Source organism: Dioscorea cayenensis, chromosome 10, assembly GCF_009730915.1.
Source record: "Dioscorea cayenensis subsp. rotundata cultivar TDr96_F1 chromosome 10, TDr96_F1_v2_PseudoChromosome.rev07_lg8_w22 25.fasta, whole genome shotgun sequence".
Lineage (NCBI taxonomy): Eukaryota > Viridiplantae > Streptophyta > Magnoliopsida > Dioscoreales > Dioscoreaceae > Dioscorea > Dioscorea cayenensis.
In genome coordinates this window covers 1,461,050-1,478,570 of record NC_052480.1, presented here as the reverse complement: position 1 = coordinate 1,478,570, position 17,521 = coordinate 1,461,050, and the positions used below count along the sequence as shown (strand labels likewise).

The following is a 17,521-nucleotide window of genomic DNA, read 5'->3' as shown; positions in this document are numbered from 1 at the left end:
TGATGAAACCTGGTTCACTCATAGATGGGGTCGATGCTTGCTTTCATCGGATCTCTCGTTGATTTATAGTTTATTATGGTCCGTTTGATACGCAAGATTTTGGGCGACAAAGACACGACAACTTCTATCATATGCTGCTTTGACTTTGAAACGCGATTTGTAGACAAAGACAAACTACTCAATTCAGTACAACACAATCTCTTAATTTCAGTACCGCACTGCAGTAAAAAAATTTTCGTAGTAAGATACTGACAACTTATGACAAAATTGTCCCTATTTAAAATTAAAAATTACATACTCATTAAGAAGTGATAACATGATTTATTTTGTTTTATTTATTTATTTATCTTTTTATTTATCTTTTTAAAATTTAGTTGTTTATTTATCTATTTAAAATTTTATTTATTTATTTATTTATATATCTATTTATTTATATTTTAGGATTTAAATATTAATGAAAGTTTGTTTGTTGTGGATTAAATGTTTTTAAAATTATGTTAATTTTTTTAACTTGTTATTGTTGTTGGGCATTGTCAAATTTGATAAGATTTCATAAAATATTATTGTATGTTTTTTATTATAAAATAAATATAGAATAATAAAAAGGTATTATCGTAATTTACTATTTTGTGTTCCATCTGTTCAATGAAAATCAAACAAAGAACAACACAAGTGCTTGTGCTGTACTTTAACTATTTGTACAAATTGCGAAAGATATTGGTGTGAAAATTTTAAATTCTGAGTTCAAATCCGTTGGACACCATGGTAGTAATGACTCCCTAGTTATTGGTGTAAATTTGTAACCCAAACTTTTGTTGTTGGGTAAAAGCACATGAGGTGTTTGTTATTTTTGTCAAATAAAAATAAAAATGGATGATAACAATATTTTAAATATTTGAAAAATAAAAAATAAAGTAAAATGAGGAGAATATGAATTTTCTTTTATTACCCTAAATCGTACATTATGTTCTAGAAAGAAGTCGAACACCCAACCTACATTGTTGTCCTAAAATTGTTTTACGAATTTAAAGAAAAAAAAAACTTTTATACTTCCTCACTGAAACACTAATCTCAGTTTTTTTTAAAGGTTTAATTACAAATTCCTGTAATTGTGTATTTTCTGTCCTTTCAGTCGTTGTAATATTTTTAAGTACAATTAACTACTCATATTTAGTCAAGTTGGGTCATTCTACTCCGCGATGTAAATGGGCAAGTGTAAATTACAAAAACTTAATTGTACTTAAAAATATTTGTGGACTAAAACGACTTAACTTGATCAAATATAATGACTTAATTATATCTAAAAATATTAGAAAGACTAAAAAGACAAAATAGATAATTATAAGGATATGTAGACAATTAAACCTTTTTAAAAATAATTTTATCAGAGATTATATATATATACACACACCAAATACGCCTACAACCTTAAAGAGTAACATAAACTAGACAATTTTTTTTTAATAATAATATATGCATTCTTTTTTTAAAAACTAATACATATATAATTATGTCACATGATGAAATTGTTTGTTTTTTTATAAAAAAAATAAACCACTTTTATTAAAAATTTAAGAAAAAAAAAACATAAGACGATATAAACAGAGGAGAGAGAACATAAGAAGATCAAAAATGGGAAACAACAAACAATGATTAATATTCTAGGAACAATGACTCAAAAAAGCCTAAATAATTTATAAATAAGGAGAAACTCATAACATTCGTGTAGGGTCATTCAACCAAGGTTTCTGTAGGCAATACTAAATGGTTTATATAAGTTATTTTTTTCCAAAACCTTTATATAAATCTATTGGGACATTTCTTTCTACAGAGTTAATGATGTTTACTTTCTCCTCTTCAATGTATCCTTTTCATCTCCCACACAACACAAGTGTAATGATTCCATGAGCCCTAATCCTAATATCCTAATGGGACACCCTCTTAGTAGTCCAAATCATAGCCTTTTCCATGGCAGTTGCAGACAAGAATCCAAATAAAAAAGCTGGAGTGGTCCACAACAATGTTATCAAAACCGGCCCGGACATCGACCCGGTCTAAGCTTCGGGTCTCGGGTCAACTGGTTCAACCGCCGGGTCATTCGGGTCAATGCCGGGTAAATAAAATTATTTTAAATATTATTTTTAAAATTATAAATTAGTTTTTAATTCTATAATAATATATAACATTTATTTATTATTTGTTATCAAACAAATAATTTGAAGTGACAAAAATAAATCAGTAAAAATACATGACAAGCATAAAAAGTTAAAACCGATACATAATAAAATTTCAAAAATTCAAGCTCTACATGACATAACAGACTCAACCTAATATCAAACTCATTCAAATATTCCATACATAACAAAACACAACACAATATCATATGAATCCATGAGTGAAAATTTCAAATTTAATCAAACCAACTCAATCCAATACATAACAAAAAGTTACAAAAATTAAAGGATGAAAAATGTCATTTTATAAACAAGCATTAACCCGCCCGGGTCATTGAAACCCGGCCGGGTCACCGGGTTTGGCCGGGTCACACCGGGTCACACCGGGTCACACCCCAGTTGATTACATGTCCCTGCTCTAATTAGAGACCCGGACTGCTTTAGTCACTCGGGTCATCGGATCGACTCACTCGAATCAGCGGCGGTCCCGAGTTTGATAACACTGGTCCACAAGAATCCAAATCAGGAAGCTAATTCTTCATCTGGTGTGGTTTTTTTTATCCCCCTTTTTTTATATTATAAATTATCCCCCTTTTTTTGTCTTGCAAAGCTTGAACAAGCTCCATCAATAATGTAAATAATTGTAAAATTTATACCTAAACACATTTATGCCTTTATTCTATTTAAATTAACATTGAAATTTGTTTTTTCGACACACCGATATTTTGCATAGGAGATCTGAAGTTAGTAGATCAAAATATAATTGGTGTTTTGAGATTTAGCATTGCTGAAAGACTTTGGATTTAGTATTTGCAAAGGTTTAGTTCAAAAAGTTAAGTTATATAGAATTCAACTCACAAATTCGAGTAATTCTCGCTTTTTGCTTATCTTTAATCTTTTCATTTATGTGCATATCTGGGGAAGTTGAGTTTTATGTGTTTATTGTGTTGCAACCATACAAAATTACAACTGCAAATTTATATATATATATATATATATGTGGATAAAACATTATTTGCATAAGTGTTTAGAGTTATTGTTATATATATATATATATATATGGATAAAACATTATTTGCATAAATGTTTAGAGTTATTGTTATATAATGATTTTTATGATAGTTGTTAGCTCATCATCTAATGACTATGTGGGCTCCTTATTTTTCACCCGGCCTTTAATTAGGGTATGACCGGTTGAAAAGCATGGATCACAAATCAAAATTTAATTTTTTTATATTTCAGATGATTGCGGGTTCATGACTCCTATTAGGGGCAAGCCCCTAATATTAATTACCCCAGACAATGTCATGGGAACCTCCGATTAAGAAACAAGTGTGAATGAGAAGTAACTGAATAAACATGGTAATTTTTATTAATTTAATTTCAAAGATGCATGCGAATACATGATCATAGACAAGAATACAAAAGAAGAGAGCTATTCTCTTAAGAGAGCTTAACAAGAGATTTTTTAGAAAGAGCTATTTCTATCATGCTCTTCAAAATTTATTTTTTAGCTGGCACTCTTAGCTCCTATACTGAAAGTGTGTCAGAAGATCCTTTTAGCTTTGTGGATGTAGCTCTCCTCGATTTCTTTTTTTTTTATATGGGTTTATGTCTTGAAACGTAGCTTAGTCCAAGCTACGACCACTCTACATTTACGAGTTGCCTACTTGGTTACTTTTGCTTCTTTTATCGCTGAAGACTTTGGCTCTTTGCGCTTGTAAAATCTCCAGCTCCTTGACTTATGAAACTCCTCAAGTCTTTGTCCTCTTGGTGCCTTAAAACTTCAGAGTTGCATTTGTCGTTTACATGATGCATTTAGGTCTTAGCTCTTCAATGCTTTTGAGACTTGACCATTTGATTTTTCTTTAAGTCGTGACCTTTAACATGGTTAGGTCATTAACTTAACTTGATTTTAAAATGGACCTCAAACTCTTTTGAAAGAGACCCTCATAATGGGCTTAGGAAAAATCTTTGCTAACTCAACTTTTTTTAATAAGTGTTGACAAAGAAACATTTTCTTTTTGTGAAAATTTTTCATTCATATCCATCATCATTTTTTTCCCTGTGAAATCTTCATTTTTCTTCGTTTCATTTCAAGAAAAGATTCTCTGTACTTTTCATTGCATCTCTTTTTCACCCTCAACGGGTATCAAAAGACCTCCAAGTGAGCTTCAAGAAATCTTTTGTCAACTTTTTCTCCTTTTTATAAGTGTTGATGAGAGATATTTTTTTGTGAACTTTTCATTCATTTTTTTTATTTTTTTTAATCACTTCAAGGAATTTTTTTTTATTTCACTTTTTTTACTCCCATGAGTGTCAAAAGACTTCAAAGTGAGCTTGAAGAAAGGGTTTGATTTTTTTTTTTATGAAAACTTTCTTTTTACCCCAAGAGTGTCAAGACTTGAGGTGGAATTAGAGAAATTATGAAAAAAATTTCCTCACTCCCTAGAAAGTCGAGACTTCAGGTGGAATGAGAGAAATTTATGAAAAATTTCTCGATTACCCCTAGGAAGTCAAGACTTGAAAGTGGAATGAGAGAAATTTCATGAAAAATTTCTCGATTCCCCAAGAAAAGCCAAGGCTTCAGGTGGAATGAGAGAAATCTATAAAAATTTCTCGTTACTCCCAGGAAGTCAAGACTTGCAGGTGGAATGAGAGAAATTTCACTGAAACATTCTCGTTACTCCCAAGAAAAGTCGAGGCTCAGGGTGGAATGAGAGAAATCATGAAAAAAATTCTCACATCCCAAGAAAAGCCAAAGCTTCAGAGTGGAATGAGAGAAATTTATAGAAAATTTCTCTACACTCGACGAAGTCAAGACTTCAGGGTGGAATCGAGAAATTTATGTAAAAATTCTACATCTCCAAGAAAGCTCAAGGGCTCCAGGTGGAATGAGAGAAATCATGAAAAAAATTTCTCGTTACTCCCAAGAAAAAGCTCGAGCTTTCCAGGTGGAATGAGAGAAATTTTATAGAAATTCTCGATACTCCCAAGATAAGCCAAGACTTACATGGTGGAATGAGAGAAATTTCATAGAAATTCTGTTACTCAAGATAAGCCAAGGCTTCATGTGGAATAAACGAGAAATTTCATAAAATCTATAGGAAGCTCTTGCAAAAATGAAATTACCAAAATACCCCCACTCAAATTCATCCTTTACCTTTTTTTCTCATTTTTACTCTCTCTTTTTAACCCATCCTTTCATTTTTCCTCTCCTTCTCTTTTTCTACTCACCCTTCCATTTTTTTCCATATTTTTTTCCTTCTCTCTCTAAATTCACCCTTCATCTTTTTCCATATCTTTTCTTCTCTCTCTAAAATTCACCCTTCATTTTTCCATTTTCTCTACTCACCAAATACTTAATCACAAACATAGCCTCACAAACCTGAGTCAGTGACGACACAATGTTGCATATTCTACTCCACATGACCAAAAGCTCACAGCAAAAACGAACCACTCCATTTTTCTTAAATGCCCAAGAGCAAGCATCAGAGATCCATAATATAACATACTTAACATGAAAACGATGCTAACAAGATTCCAATCAAATATCTTGATAATTTCCACACTCATCTGGACCAAAACTTTTTCGTATATGCCGTGATCATCGTGTTGATTCTATTCTCTCACCATTTTATTTATTTATTTATTTTTTTTGCTATAGACTTCATTTCCAGCTCACAAGATCCTCCAACGAAAGTTCACAATTTTTGAAGAACTTATATAAAAGGATGTTTTTCATCTCATGCTTCTCATGGCTTTCCGAAATGAAATGCTTTCAAAAATATTTACTTGGTCAAGTGAAGACGCTAGAACACTTAGAAAATCCAATGTCCCCAGCTAGCTCTCGCTCATTCTAATGCTATTGTTCTAGTGTAACTCGGTAGATGTCCAAAGACTTGAGGACGCTCATCCTGATACCTCATCACATATTTCTCGAAGAACTTTCTCGAGGTCGAGCTGCGTGACGCATCTCAAACTACATACTCCGGCGACCAATTCACCCCTCCTTTCCCAAGTAGCAGCACTCAACCAGGGGACGCATTTGAAGCGCGACAACGAACAAGTAGTTTGATACTTTGAAACCCAAGTCTCTGACCCTCTCAATCAACCTATAAAACCGATTAGTTCCACAGATGAATACCCTCGCACAACTGCACAAGCCTTTAAGAGCGTATAGATCCTGTGCTCTAGCATGCCGAAAACACACAGGATCTCGGCGTTGAGTGAAATTCTCCTCTCAGCATGGTAGTGCAGCAACCGTTGGATTTGCTTCAACGCAGAACTGATCTTTTTGTCCGAATACAGTGTCGTCTTCAAAGAAAAATCGAAAATACTGGGATGATCCGCTTGTTCAAACTCACTGGCAAGATCTCCATATCATCGGACATGAGCCTGGTAATGATTCACCGGGTAATGGCGGCCAAAGAGGGGAAGGAAAACACCATCAACGTCACGAGCGATGGTCTCGTCAGCCTTGGCGGCGGTGCGGTTGTAGATGGAGATTGGGAAGACTCTCTCGGCGATGTTCATAGTGAGGTTCTGGCCCATGACGGCGAGCGACATGAAGTTGATCCGGCGAACGCCACCGACCGCATTGAAGATCGAGGTGCAGAGAGGAAGAGAGAATTCTCGGAGATAAGGGAGAGAAAGGGAAAGCACGAACGAGAGGAAAAGAAAATTCATCTCATGCACGTGCATGTATCTTTCTCTTTAAATGCATAAAAAGGATTTTATATATATATATATATTTATATTTTGAGAGAGAAAGCATGAGGGAGAGAAGAGAAAAGAAATTCACACTCACGGGTTTCATGGATGCATCATGCATGCACGTGCATGGGTTTTTTTTAAACATTGCATGAGAGAATCATAGGTGGGACCCATTACATTGTTTTCTTTTAAATGCATGTGAAAAGTATCATGGGCATGGAATGACATGCATTTGATAAAAAGGTATCAATTTTAAAGATGGGGCCCATGTATCTAGAGGCATGGAGACATGATCATATTCATAAAAAAAAAATTGCAGTACCTCTTCGTTTCTTTGCAGATCAACCTCCTCTAACCTCTTTGGCCTCTTCTTCTCCTTCTCCCTTCTCACTTGTCTTTTTAAAAAAATTCTCTCCTCTCGTCCCCAGCCTTTCTCTTTTCTTCGCCTCCCTCAAAAATCCTCAACACCCTCGAAGAATCTCCAACTCCTGAGAGATTTTGTTTTTTTATTTTTATTTTTATAAATTTTGAATTCAAAAATTTCCATCCCTATCCATAATCTCCCTTTTTTTTTATATTTATTATTATTTTATTTTATTTTATTTTTTTTGAATTTCCCTCCCTTTTTTATTATTATTCATATATATATACATATTTTTTTTTTAAATTTCAAACGAATATATATATATATGCGTATATATCTTTAAATATATAAATATATATATTCTCTTTTCTCCTCCTTTTCTGTTCTTTTTTCTTCTTTTTTTTAGCATCTGTTCCCCTAAAAATCCTCAATCACGTGAGATCAAAAATCAATTCTTATCACTTCTTCTTCTGAATTTAAATTCTTTTTTTTAAAAAAAAACTTCAAACTCCCTCTTTTTCCCTCTCTCTTTTATTCATTTTCATTCTTTTTTTTAAATATCTTATTATTATTTTTTTATTTTAATACTAAATTCCTAATGGAATTAGGAATTAAAGGAAAACCATATAAACAGACTACTATGAGACATCCTCCAGATTTCAAATATAGAGGATCCATCCTTATATTTATATAAATATATTGAAAAGAACTGTAAATAATTAATATAACCATAGCAAGGCTGATAATGAGAGCTTAATATTTCTTTAATTAATTTTAATAACAATTGTTGAGCTAGTTATATAACTTAAATCACTCACAAAGAACACGGGCTATGTAGATTGGGAGTTCTCTGTGGTTGAATTCAATTGTTTTTACTCTAAGTTGTTATGATCGATGATATGTGCCTTTCCTTCCACTTTATTTATTTTGCAATTAACATAACATGCATAAGTATCGTATTATGTTAGTTTAAAACTTTCTTCGTCCCATTGTAAGTGTCTATCTTAACCAAGTAGTTGAAATTAAAATTTTCATTTGTTTTTAGCTTATTTTTGTCATTTAACACATTTCTTTCTATATTCATTAAAATTGTGCATTCAAAGTGATAGTGATGGAGAATAATGTATCTAAATATATTAGTAAGATTAAATTTAAAAATTAACACTTTTTATCATGCTCTTTTACTTATTGTATATATATATATATATTGAAATTTTTTTACTTATGATATATATATATATATATGTATCTTTTCATGGTTATTAGTTGTTTTTTTATCTTATATGTGATGATGATGAAGTTTGATCTTGGGATGTTGATCTGTTGTTTTATTTATGGTGTACATTATTCCAGAGTAATTCAGTGTTAAGTGATTTGTATGAATATAAACCAAAATAATAATAACAGATAGTGTTGCATGGTAATCAGAATAAATAAGTAATAAACATTGTATTTTGAGGATGGAGGTGCTCAAACATAGATGTCTGAGTTAAATTTTTCAGGAGGCTACTAAACTTTGCTTTTTATTCAATTCGGTATCCAAACTTAAATTTGAATCAAAAAGGTTACCTAGCTTTAATTCTCTTTCACCGGTAGGTCATCCTAACAAAACACTAACAAATCCGATTATTCGATGCTGATGTGGCGGCTGAGCTTACACAGTCAGCTAGTTTAATCCTCATCAGCGTTCCACATTATCATCATCAACATTACACATAAAAGACTTCCAGATCAACGACTGAGATCCTCTTATGTGAAACCCTAAATCTCAATGATCGGACGGTCGAGCTTCACCGTTGCTAGATCCAACCAAAGCCACTCCGCCTTCTCTTCAACTTCTTTGACCTCACCATTGACTCCGGCCCAGGTAGCTTCCTCGTCGCGCTTCTCTTCACGTCCTGCCCCGATGGCTCCCCTCCGATCTCCACTAGCAAAGGTATGGGCATCATGAACTCCATCAATGATATCTTCGAGAAGCTCGCACAGGAGGCATCTCGCTTGGCTCGCGACAAAGACCTCCGTTCGTCTTGTTCTTCCTGGAGAGCTCGCCAAGAATACCATGTTTGAGGGCATCAAGGCTGTAACCAAGTTTACCAGTTCTTAGATCTAGGGTTTCTTTCTTGATTTCATGTTCTTGATTCTCTAATATGTAATTTATAGAGTTTGCTAGGTTTTCTTCGATAGTTTGTAGGGATGGATTGTTGAATGAATGAATGAAAAGTTGAAATTCTAAACCTATAAATTGTGATGTTTGGCATTATTTTTCTTTTTTTATCCGATTGAACTTATTCTCCGAACTTTGGGAATCCTGTTTTCAAAAGTAATTTCAACATTCTTGTTCTTGATTTTTTTAGGATCATTCTTTGATGATTTTTTTACCGATCTGAACATCTAGTTTTCATTGTTATGCTTGCAATTGATTTTCAAGATCATTCTTTGATGAGAGCTTGGCGCTGACCTACGCCGGAAGAGAGACGACAGTCAATTCCACCAGCCGATTACGCAATGGAGTAGACGGAGCATGGTGAAGTTCTTGACCGTCCGATCGCTCCGAATCTGTAGATTATGTGGAATGTTAATGATGATGATGTGGAACGCTGATGAGGATTAAAATAGTTGAATGAGCATCCACATCAGCATCGAACGATCGGATTTGTTAGGGTGACCTGCCGGTGAAAGAGAATTAAAGTTAGGTAACCTTTTTGATTCAAATTAAAATTCGGATATTGAATTGAATAAAAAGCAAAGTTTGGTAGCCTCCTGAAAAATTTACTCATAGATGTCTACACATGTGAGAAAGAAAGAAGAGAAAAGGAGGCTCAAGAAGAAGAAGAAGAAGAAGAAGAAGGAGAAGAGAAATGAAGAGATGGATCAGCAATGGATGAGTGTGACTTGGTAGAGCAGCAGGACCATCTTGCTAAAAGCTGAGCTTTTATAATAATATTTGGTAACTCGCCGTCCAACTTATGATTTTTCCGTTGAGGATGATTGACGACGACTTACATCAACTGACTCTGGTTTTACTTGCCTTCTGCTAAAATATGGGAAGTTATCCTGTTTGTTCTTGTTTTGTTTGCTCTGTTTTAGGTTTCTCTATTTTTTTTTTTGTCTCTTTAATAAATTTATGATTTATTTATTTTTATATAAAATATATTTTATATATACTAGTATAAATGTCAGTGCTTGCGCTATGGCCTATGGACTTCATCTAATAATACAAATCATTTTTTTTTAAAAAAAAATCACTTAACAAAAAATACAAATTAAAAAAAAAGCATAAACACCAATATTATTAGATAAATAAAATAAAACAAATATAAATAAAAAAAAATCATATATATAGATGAAAACAATGAAAATAAAATAAAAATAAAAATACAATATATCTAAAAAAAACATTAAAATATACCAAAACATGTTTATGTCTATATATATATATATAAACAAAAAGATAAGTATATAATAAAATGTTATATATATATATATATTGAGAGGGTGGGTTGGTGTGAGACCCACTCAATTAAATTAAAAAAAAAATAATTAAAAGGTGTCAAATGGCAGCATGGGACGAATTTGAGCACTGTTAATTAAAATTAATATATAGTTATATATGGAGAGTTTGGAGAAAAGTGACTTCCCTACTGCACCAATCGAAAATTAAAACCAACGCTATAATTAATCAAAGTTTGTATGATAAGCACTAAAACAGAGTTTTTGGGACTTTTTGTGTTTTTTTACACATAAAAAAAGTAAACTATTTATTATTTTTTATATAAATGTACGTAAAAAATGAAAAATTCACCATTTTACCTATATTTGGTAATTATATTTAAAATTATGTATTTATGTAATTAAAAAAAAAATGTAATATTTATTATAAGAAAAAACTTTCAATGGATGAGATCTTTCATTTTTTTTATCAATATTTATTAAAAATTATATGTATATATAGGTAAGGTAAAGTGTCAACGTTCATAGATAAGAAAAGTAAGAGAATTTGGTAGCGAGAAAAAAGAAGTGGGGTGAGGGTTGGTGTTATTTTATTTTATTTTTTCAATGAGAAAGAAAAAAAATTCAGAGGCCACTGGATATTGATCCAACATCCATGAAAATGTGCATGGGTTCAAAATTATTTTAATATTTTATTTTTCGGTAAAAAAAAAAACAATTGGGTTGAGGCTTAAGAGTTTTTCCTGGTGAAAAAAGCAAAAAAAATAAAAATAAAAAAATTGAGGAACCATTGAATATTGATCTAATGCTCACAGAAATGTGCATAGGTACTTTGGCTTATATATATACCATCTGTAATTAATGAAATTATTTATTACATTGATTTTTCAAAACAAAATTTTAATAAAGTAGATAAATTAATTTAATTTTATTTAACTTGCCCCTTTATTTTAACTCAATTTACTATGAATTTTTTTTATTTATATAATGTGTTTCTAATACATATCATTTAGTACTATATAAAAACATAATAAGAACATTGTCACCATTAAAATCAATTATATATATAAACACACATATCCTTTTATTATTTACGTAAGGATTTTTTTTTCATCAAAACTAATAAAATATCTAATATTTAATTATATCTTTTAAATAAAAGAGTAAAACATCTATTTTAGCTGACGTTCACGTTTGCAAAAAAATAAAAAAAATAAAAAAATTTATATAGAGTAATATTTAATAATAAAAAAAAAGGTTACAAATAATTTTGTTAGTTTTCAGGGTGTCAAATAAAAACCTCTTGAAAAGCATATAAGAACACTCACAGAGACTGAGAGAGAGAGAGAGAAAGAGAGAGAGAATGGAGAGTGAGGCGCTGATCCAGAGCTCGGCGGTGATAGCCGGCGTCGTGGACTACAGCGGCCGTCCGATCACCGCCGGATCTGGCAAGGGACGGTGGATCTCGGCCTTCTTCATTATCGGTACTACTATTACCCAATTCCTCACTCCTTAATCTTCAATTGCCCTAGATTTGAGGGGTTTTCCCATGAGTGATGATCTCTGAGCAGGCGTGGAGATTGCGGAGAGGTTCGCGTACTACGGGATAGGGTTTAATCTGATCACTTATCTCACCGGTCCTCTCCGGCAGCCCACGGGGTCGGCGGCGGCGGCGGTGAATATGTGGTCAGGGATGGCGATGATGCTTCCGTTGCTCGGAGCTTTCATCGCTGATTCGTATCTGGGACGCTACCGCACCATCATCATCGCCTCCATTCTCTACATTCTGGTTTGTTCCTTTATTCTCAATTAATTTTTTTTTTAAATGATAAATATTTTTTAATAATTTTTTTTAATAAAAATAAATAAATCATAATTTTATTAAAGAAAGAACCAACTTTATTAAATTAAAATCAAAAGAACAAAAAAAAAAAAGTAGAACAACAATGCATTAGAAGGGAAACTGACTTAGGACTATAATAATTCGGATCATTGATTTTTGAGTCTATTTTTTTAATTAAAAATAATTGTTTTGTTTTTTTGTTTTTTTGTTTTTTTGTTTTTGTTTTTGCACTTACTGGTTTACACTTTACACCTCTAAAATCTATATTTACAAGAAAAATCAATTCTAAAAATAGTCTGAAAAAAACTAAGGTACCCCTCAATCAGATATATATATATATATATATGAAAGCAACTTTAATGACTTTTTTGAAGCGCTCAATGAACTTTCAAGTTTCAATTGATTTTACATGCATTAGATGGGTTTGTTGGGCTCTCAGCTTTCAGTGTCCGTCAAACAGTTAATTGATAAATCCTACATTTATTTATTTATTTTATTTTATTTAATTTTTCTTTAAGAGCCCTATTGTTTTTCAATTTTGTAATCACCCAAAAATTAAATAATATTTAAAAAATAATATATTACTTTGTTATAATTCTTATATTTTTATAAAATATTTTAAATACGTATTTTTTTATTATAATTTGTTAAATATATTATTTATTTTTTAATTAATACTATTTAATATTTATATCAAAGTTATATGTTTGTAAAATTAAGAAATGCAAATGAAATGCATAGTGTATAATGTATATAATTAAAAAGATGCCAAAAATAATTGTGGGACTCATATTATGGTATAAATATAAATATTATGATGAATAGTATAATGGGTAAAAAATTTAATAGATTGATAATGTGGTGTGAAAATCAAACTTTTTGATAGTATAATCATTAAAAATACTTTAAAGAAAAGTCTTAGAACACTCTCGTATGATAAAAAAATAAATAAATAAAATAGCGTGAGGGGAAGTGCCCGAGAGAGAAAGAAAGGGTTGAGCAGGGTCAGGTATTTTGTTTTCCAATGGGGACTAGAAAGTTTTGGGATCATTAAATGTCGATCCAAAGGTCACCGGTATGTCCATAGATTAAAATCTACACAAATCCATAATAGATGTGGTATATTTTTGACGTTAGAGAGAAAAAAAAAATTATGAAGTTAAAAGATAAAAAAAAAGTAGAAACCGTGGGCTAGCCCACTAGTAACTATTTATGGTTGTGATTGAGAAGTTTCGAATTTAAATCTCTCATATTATAATTTATTTTTTAGGTTACTGTGAGACTTTTTTGTAAGAAATACTTCTTTCGTTCTCTTCTCCATAATTGCATAGCGGGGGACTTATCCTTAGAGTCAATCAAATCACTATAACTGGTGCACTTCTGTACTCATTTGTCATGATTTTTAGAAAACTGGTGATGAAAGGTTTTGAAAAATAAACCAATTATTTTACAAACAAATAATATTATTTTGTTGGGATCCGTGAGCTAATACGAAATTTATTTACGATGACTTGTTAGCAGTTACACACTGTTATATAAAGGATTTTTTTCTTAGATAAATTTTATCAAAATAAGTTTTGATCAATATTCTGATATGATATCCATCTTATATTTTGAATTTGCCTGACAAGTTTTCGCTTAAGAGTTGGGACTTGGGAATTGATTTTGAGATTCGGTGGACATGGAGCAATGTGCCACATGAGTGGTTGAGATTAATGGATGGTTTGGATTGGCTTTTAAAAAGTGCGAAAGACTTAACTAATAAAAAAAATACTTTTAGACTTAAAAAAATATATATGTATTAGTTTTTCTACAAATATAAGTTCACGCTAGCCATGTGGTATTTTTGAAAAAAAACTATTTAGTACTTGTTAAATTACAAGTTATCTTTATCAAATAGAGGAATAACTATATTTTTATAGTTTTTGTTTTCCCAATTTTCACCCAATAATAATAATAATAATAATTATTATTATTATTATTATTATTATTATAATAATTATAATTATTATCATAATATATTAAATTATTATTATTATCATTAATGTTGTCATTATCAATAGCAATAATAAGACAGTAACTCAATTAATGTTTATTTTAATAATTTGGCACCTCTAAAAGTTTTTTAAAATCCACATCTAAATAATTTCACACATATAAAAATATAAAAATATTTTAATATTAGCTTATCCAAACATAAAATATAAAAAAAAATACTTAGTTTACTCCGAAAAGCATTTTTTTAAAAATATATTTATACAAAATTTTTAAATAAATATAAATATATATATATATATATAAATCAATTCAAACAAACCCCAAAACTTTGAATATTGTTCAATGAAGTGATACTATGGTAAATGTCACGGCCGGTATAGTGACCATGTGTAAGGGACCGAACCCTTAGGCTTTGCTTGGGGACAAAGGTTGAGAGGGGTTTGGAGGGTTTTGGGGGGTTGAAAACACCCAATTTCTCAACCCTCCAAATTGGAGGGTTGGGAAGGGTTGATAATTTTATAGATGAAAATGCCCTTTCAATAAATTTGTAATAACTAATAAAATCCTTTTATTTTGGGAGTGAATGCAAATAAAAAAAACCATACCATTAAGCCTTATCTCCTTCTCTCATCACCGGAGATCCACCTGAATCTTTAGTTATAATTTTATTGGACGAAAGAAATATCCTTTTATTTATATTTACAAATATGTATGGGATTGTATAAAAGATTTGAAAATATTTATAGACTTTTTTATGTTAATTAATTATTTTCTAGCCATATTTAATTGAGATTAATGAATAAAATTTATTTATTGATCCATTATTTATCATAATAGAACATTTGAAACTCAAAAGGGTATTTTGGTAATAACAGTGTGTAACATTACGTTCTCTTACCTTCAAAACCTTCATTTACTTTACTTTGCCCCATACATGGTATGGGTTGATCCCTTCCCTTCCTTTCCCTTCCCTCCCTTTTACTTTATGAACCCTTGCTACACTTCATCCAAGGCCTTAAAGTTGGCCTTAAAGTAAGACATGTTTGGAACATCACTTGTCAAAACAAACAATGACTCCCACTTCATAGCATTCAGTAGGTCTAAACCTTAATTATTCACTTGGACTTTAAAACCAAGCAATGAAGTCTAGATTGATAAAGGTGACGTGTAAAAGGAGGATCATTTTATCTTAATTGTTGGACCTTATTCTCTCAAAACACATTATAATCTAATAGGTTTAATACCTGAATTAGTCCCTCGGCTTTTCTCTCTTTTTTTTTTGGTCCCACTACACAGAAATGCTTTCAAATAGTCCTCTACTCTTGAAAATAACACAATTTAGTCCCTCTATCCTTAATATCTTCCCATTTAGTCCCTCTACTCTTGAAAAAATACAGCCAATAATTGACCTATTTTAGAATTGAAGAGACTAAGTAGAACTATTTTCAAGAGTAGAAGAACTACTTGGAAGCATTTCTGAGTAGAGAGACCAACACGGAAGAGAGAGAAAAGCAGAAAAACCAATTCGACTAACATGTGAAACAGAAACTAAGAAAAGGCTGGCCTTAAATGTTTATAACCAGGGTCTGGGCATGTTGACATTCTCATCCTCATTGCTGCCTTCCATACTCACTCAAAAATGTGACAATGCCATTGATCTTTCTAGTTGTCCTCCCAGTCAACTCCAAGTCATCGCCTTCTTTGTCTCTTTATATCTGGTGGCTTTTGCACACGGTGGACACAAGCCCTGCACTCAAGCGTTTGGAGCTGATCAATTTGATCAGAATGATCCTTTCGAATCCAAGTCAAGAAGCTCCTTCTTCAATTGGTGGCACTTTGGGATGAATTTTGGCATGCTATTTACCACTGTGCTCAACTATGTGCAAGATAGTGTCAGCTGGGGATTTGGATTTGGTATCCCCTGCTTGGCCATGGTTCTTGCTCTCGTTGTTTTCTTATCAGGTTCCAGAACTTATCGATACTGCATTGTCGAAGAGACAAGCCCATTCATTAGAATTGGCAAAGCATGTTGGCAAGCATCAACTGTCAAGGCTTCACAGTAAGTTTCCTCCTCTTTTATTCAACATACCATTTCCTAAACCATATCTTATTGCATAATGATATAAGTCATATAAACATATACATATGCAGGACGGAAGAGAAGGAAGGAGAAGCAAGAGAAGCTAAAGGCGTTCTTCGATTGTTTTCAATATGGACTGCATGCTTAATATATGCTATTGTTTTTGCACAATCAATGACATTCTTCACAAAACAAGCCAGCACTCTAGACAGAAGGATTGGCAGCAGCTTCATAATACCCTCAGCCTCACTGCAAAGCATTGGTACCGTCTCAATTGTTGCTTTCATCCCCATATATGATCACACCCTTGTTCCTGCAGTTCGGAAACTCACAGGGTTGCAATCAGGCATCACAATGCTCCAAAGAATCGGCATTGGCATCGCAATCTCAACCACAGAGATGGCAGTCGCTGCACTGGTAGAGATGAAGAGGATAAAAACAGCTCGAGAATACGGGCTCATTGATTCGCCTCACATACCAATTCCAATGAATTTATTGTGGTTGATGCCCCAATATGTTCTCTATGGTTTATCAGATGTGTTCGCAATGATTGGTTTGCAAGAATTCTTTTATGATCAGATGCCAGATGCACTGAGGAGCCTTGGACTTGCTCTATATTTGAGCATCTTTGGTGTGGGAAGCTTCATAAGCGGATTCATTGTTTCTCTGATAGATAAGGTCAGTGCTGCACAAGGTGAGAGCTGGTTTCCTGACAATCTAAACCATGGTCATCTTGATTACTTCTTCTGGTTGCTTGCTGCACTAAATGCTTTAGGGTTACTTATCTACATATATTTTGCACAAGCCTATGCATACAGGAAGAAAGGGTGGTCTACTATGCTATAATATCCTTTTTTTTTTTTTTAATGCAATTGTGGTTTATCCACTTTATCAAA

General features: G+C 32.0%; 1 protein-coding gene across 1 annotated transcript; it reads left to right on the top strand.

The window, feature by feature from the left end:
- The first annotated feature begins 12,045 nt into the window (after positions 1–12,045).
- Positions 12,046–17,521, top strand: LOC120270927 (protein NRT1/ PTR FAMILY 5.10-like). The gene is made up of 4 exons (XM_039278006.1): positions 12,046–12,188; positions 12,276–12,493; positions 16,129–16,604; positions 16,697–17,521. The coding sequence occupies exons 1-4, from the start codon at positions 12,068–12,070 to the stop codon at positions 17,469–17,471; spliced, it is 1,590 nt and encodes a 529-aa protein (XP_039133940.1). The 5' UTR covers positions 12,046–12,067; the 3' UTR covers positions 17,472–17,521.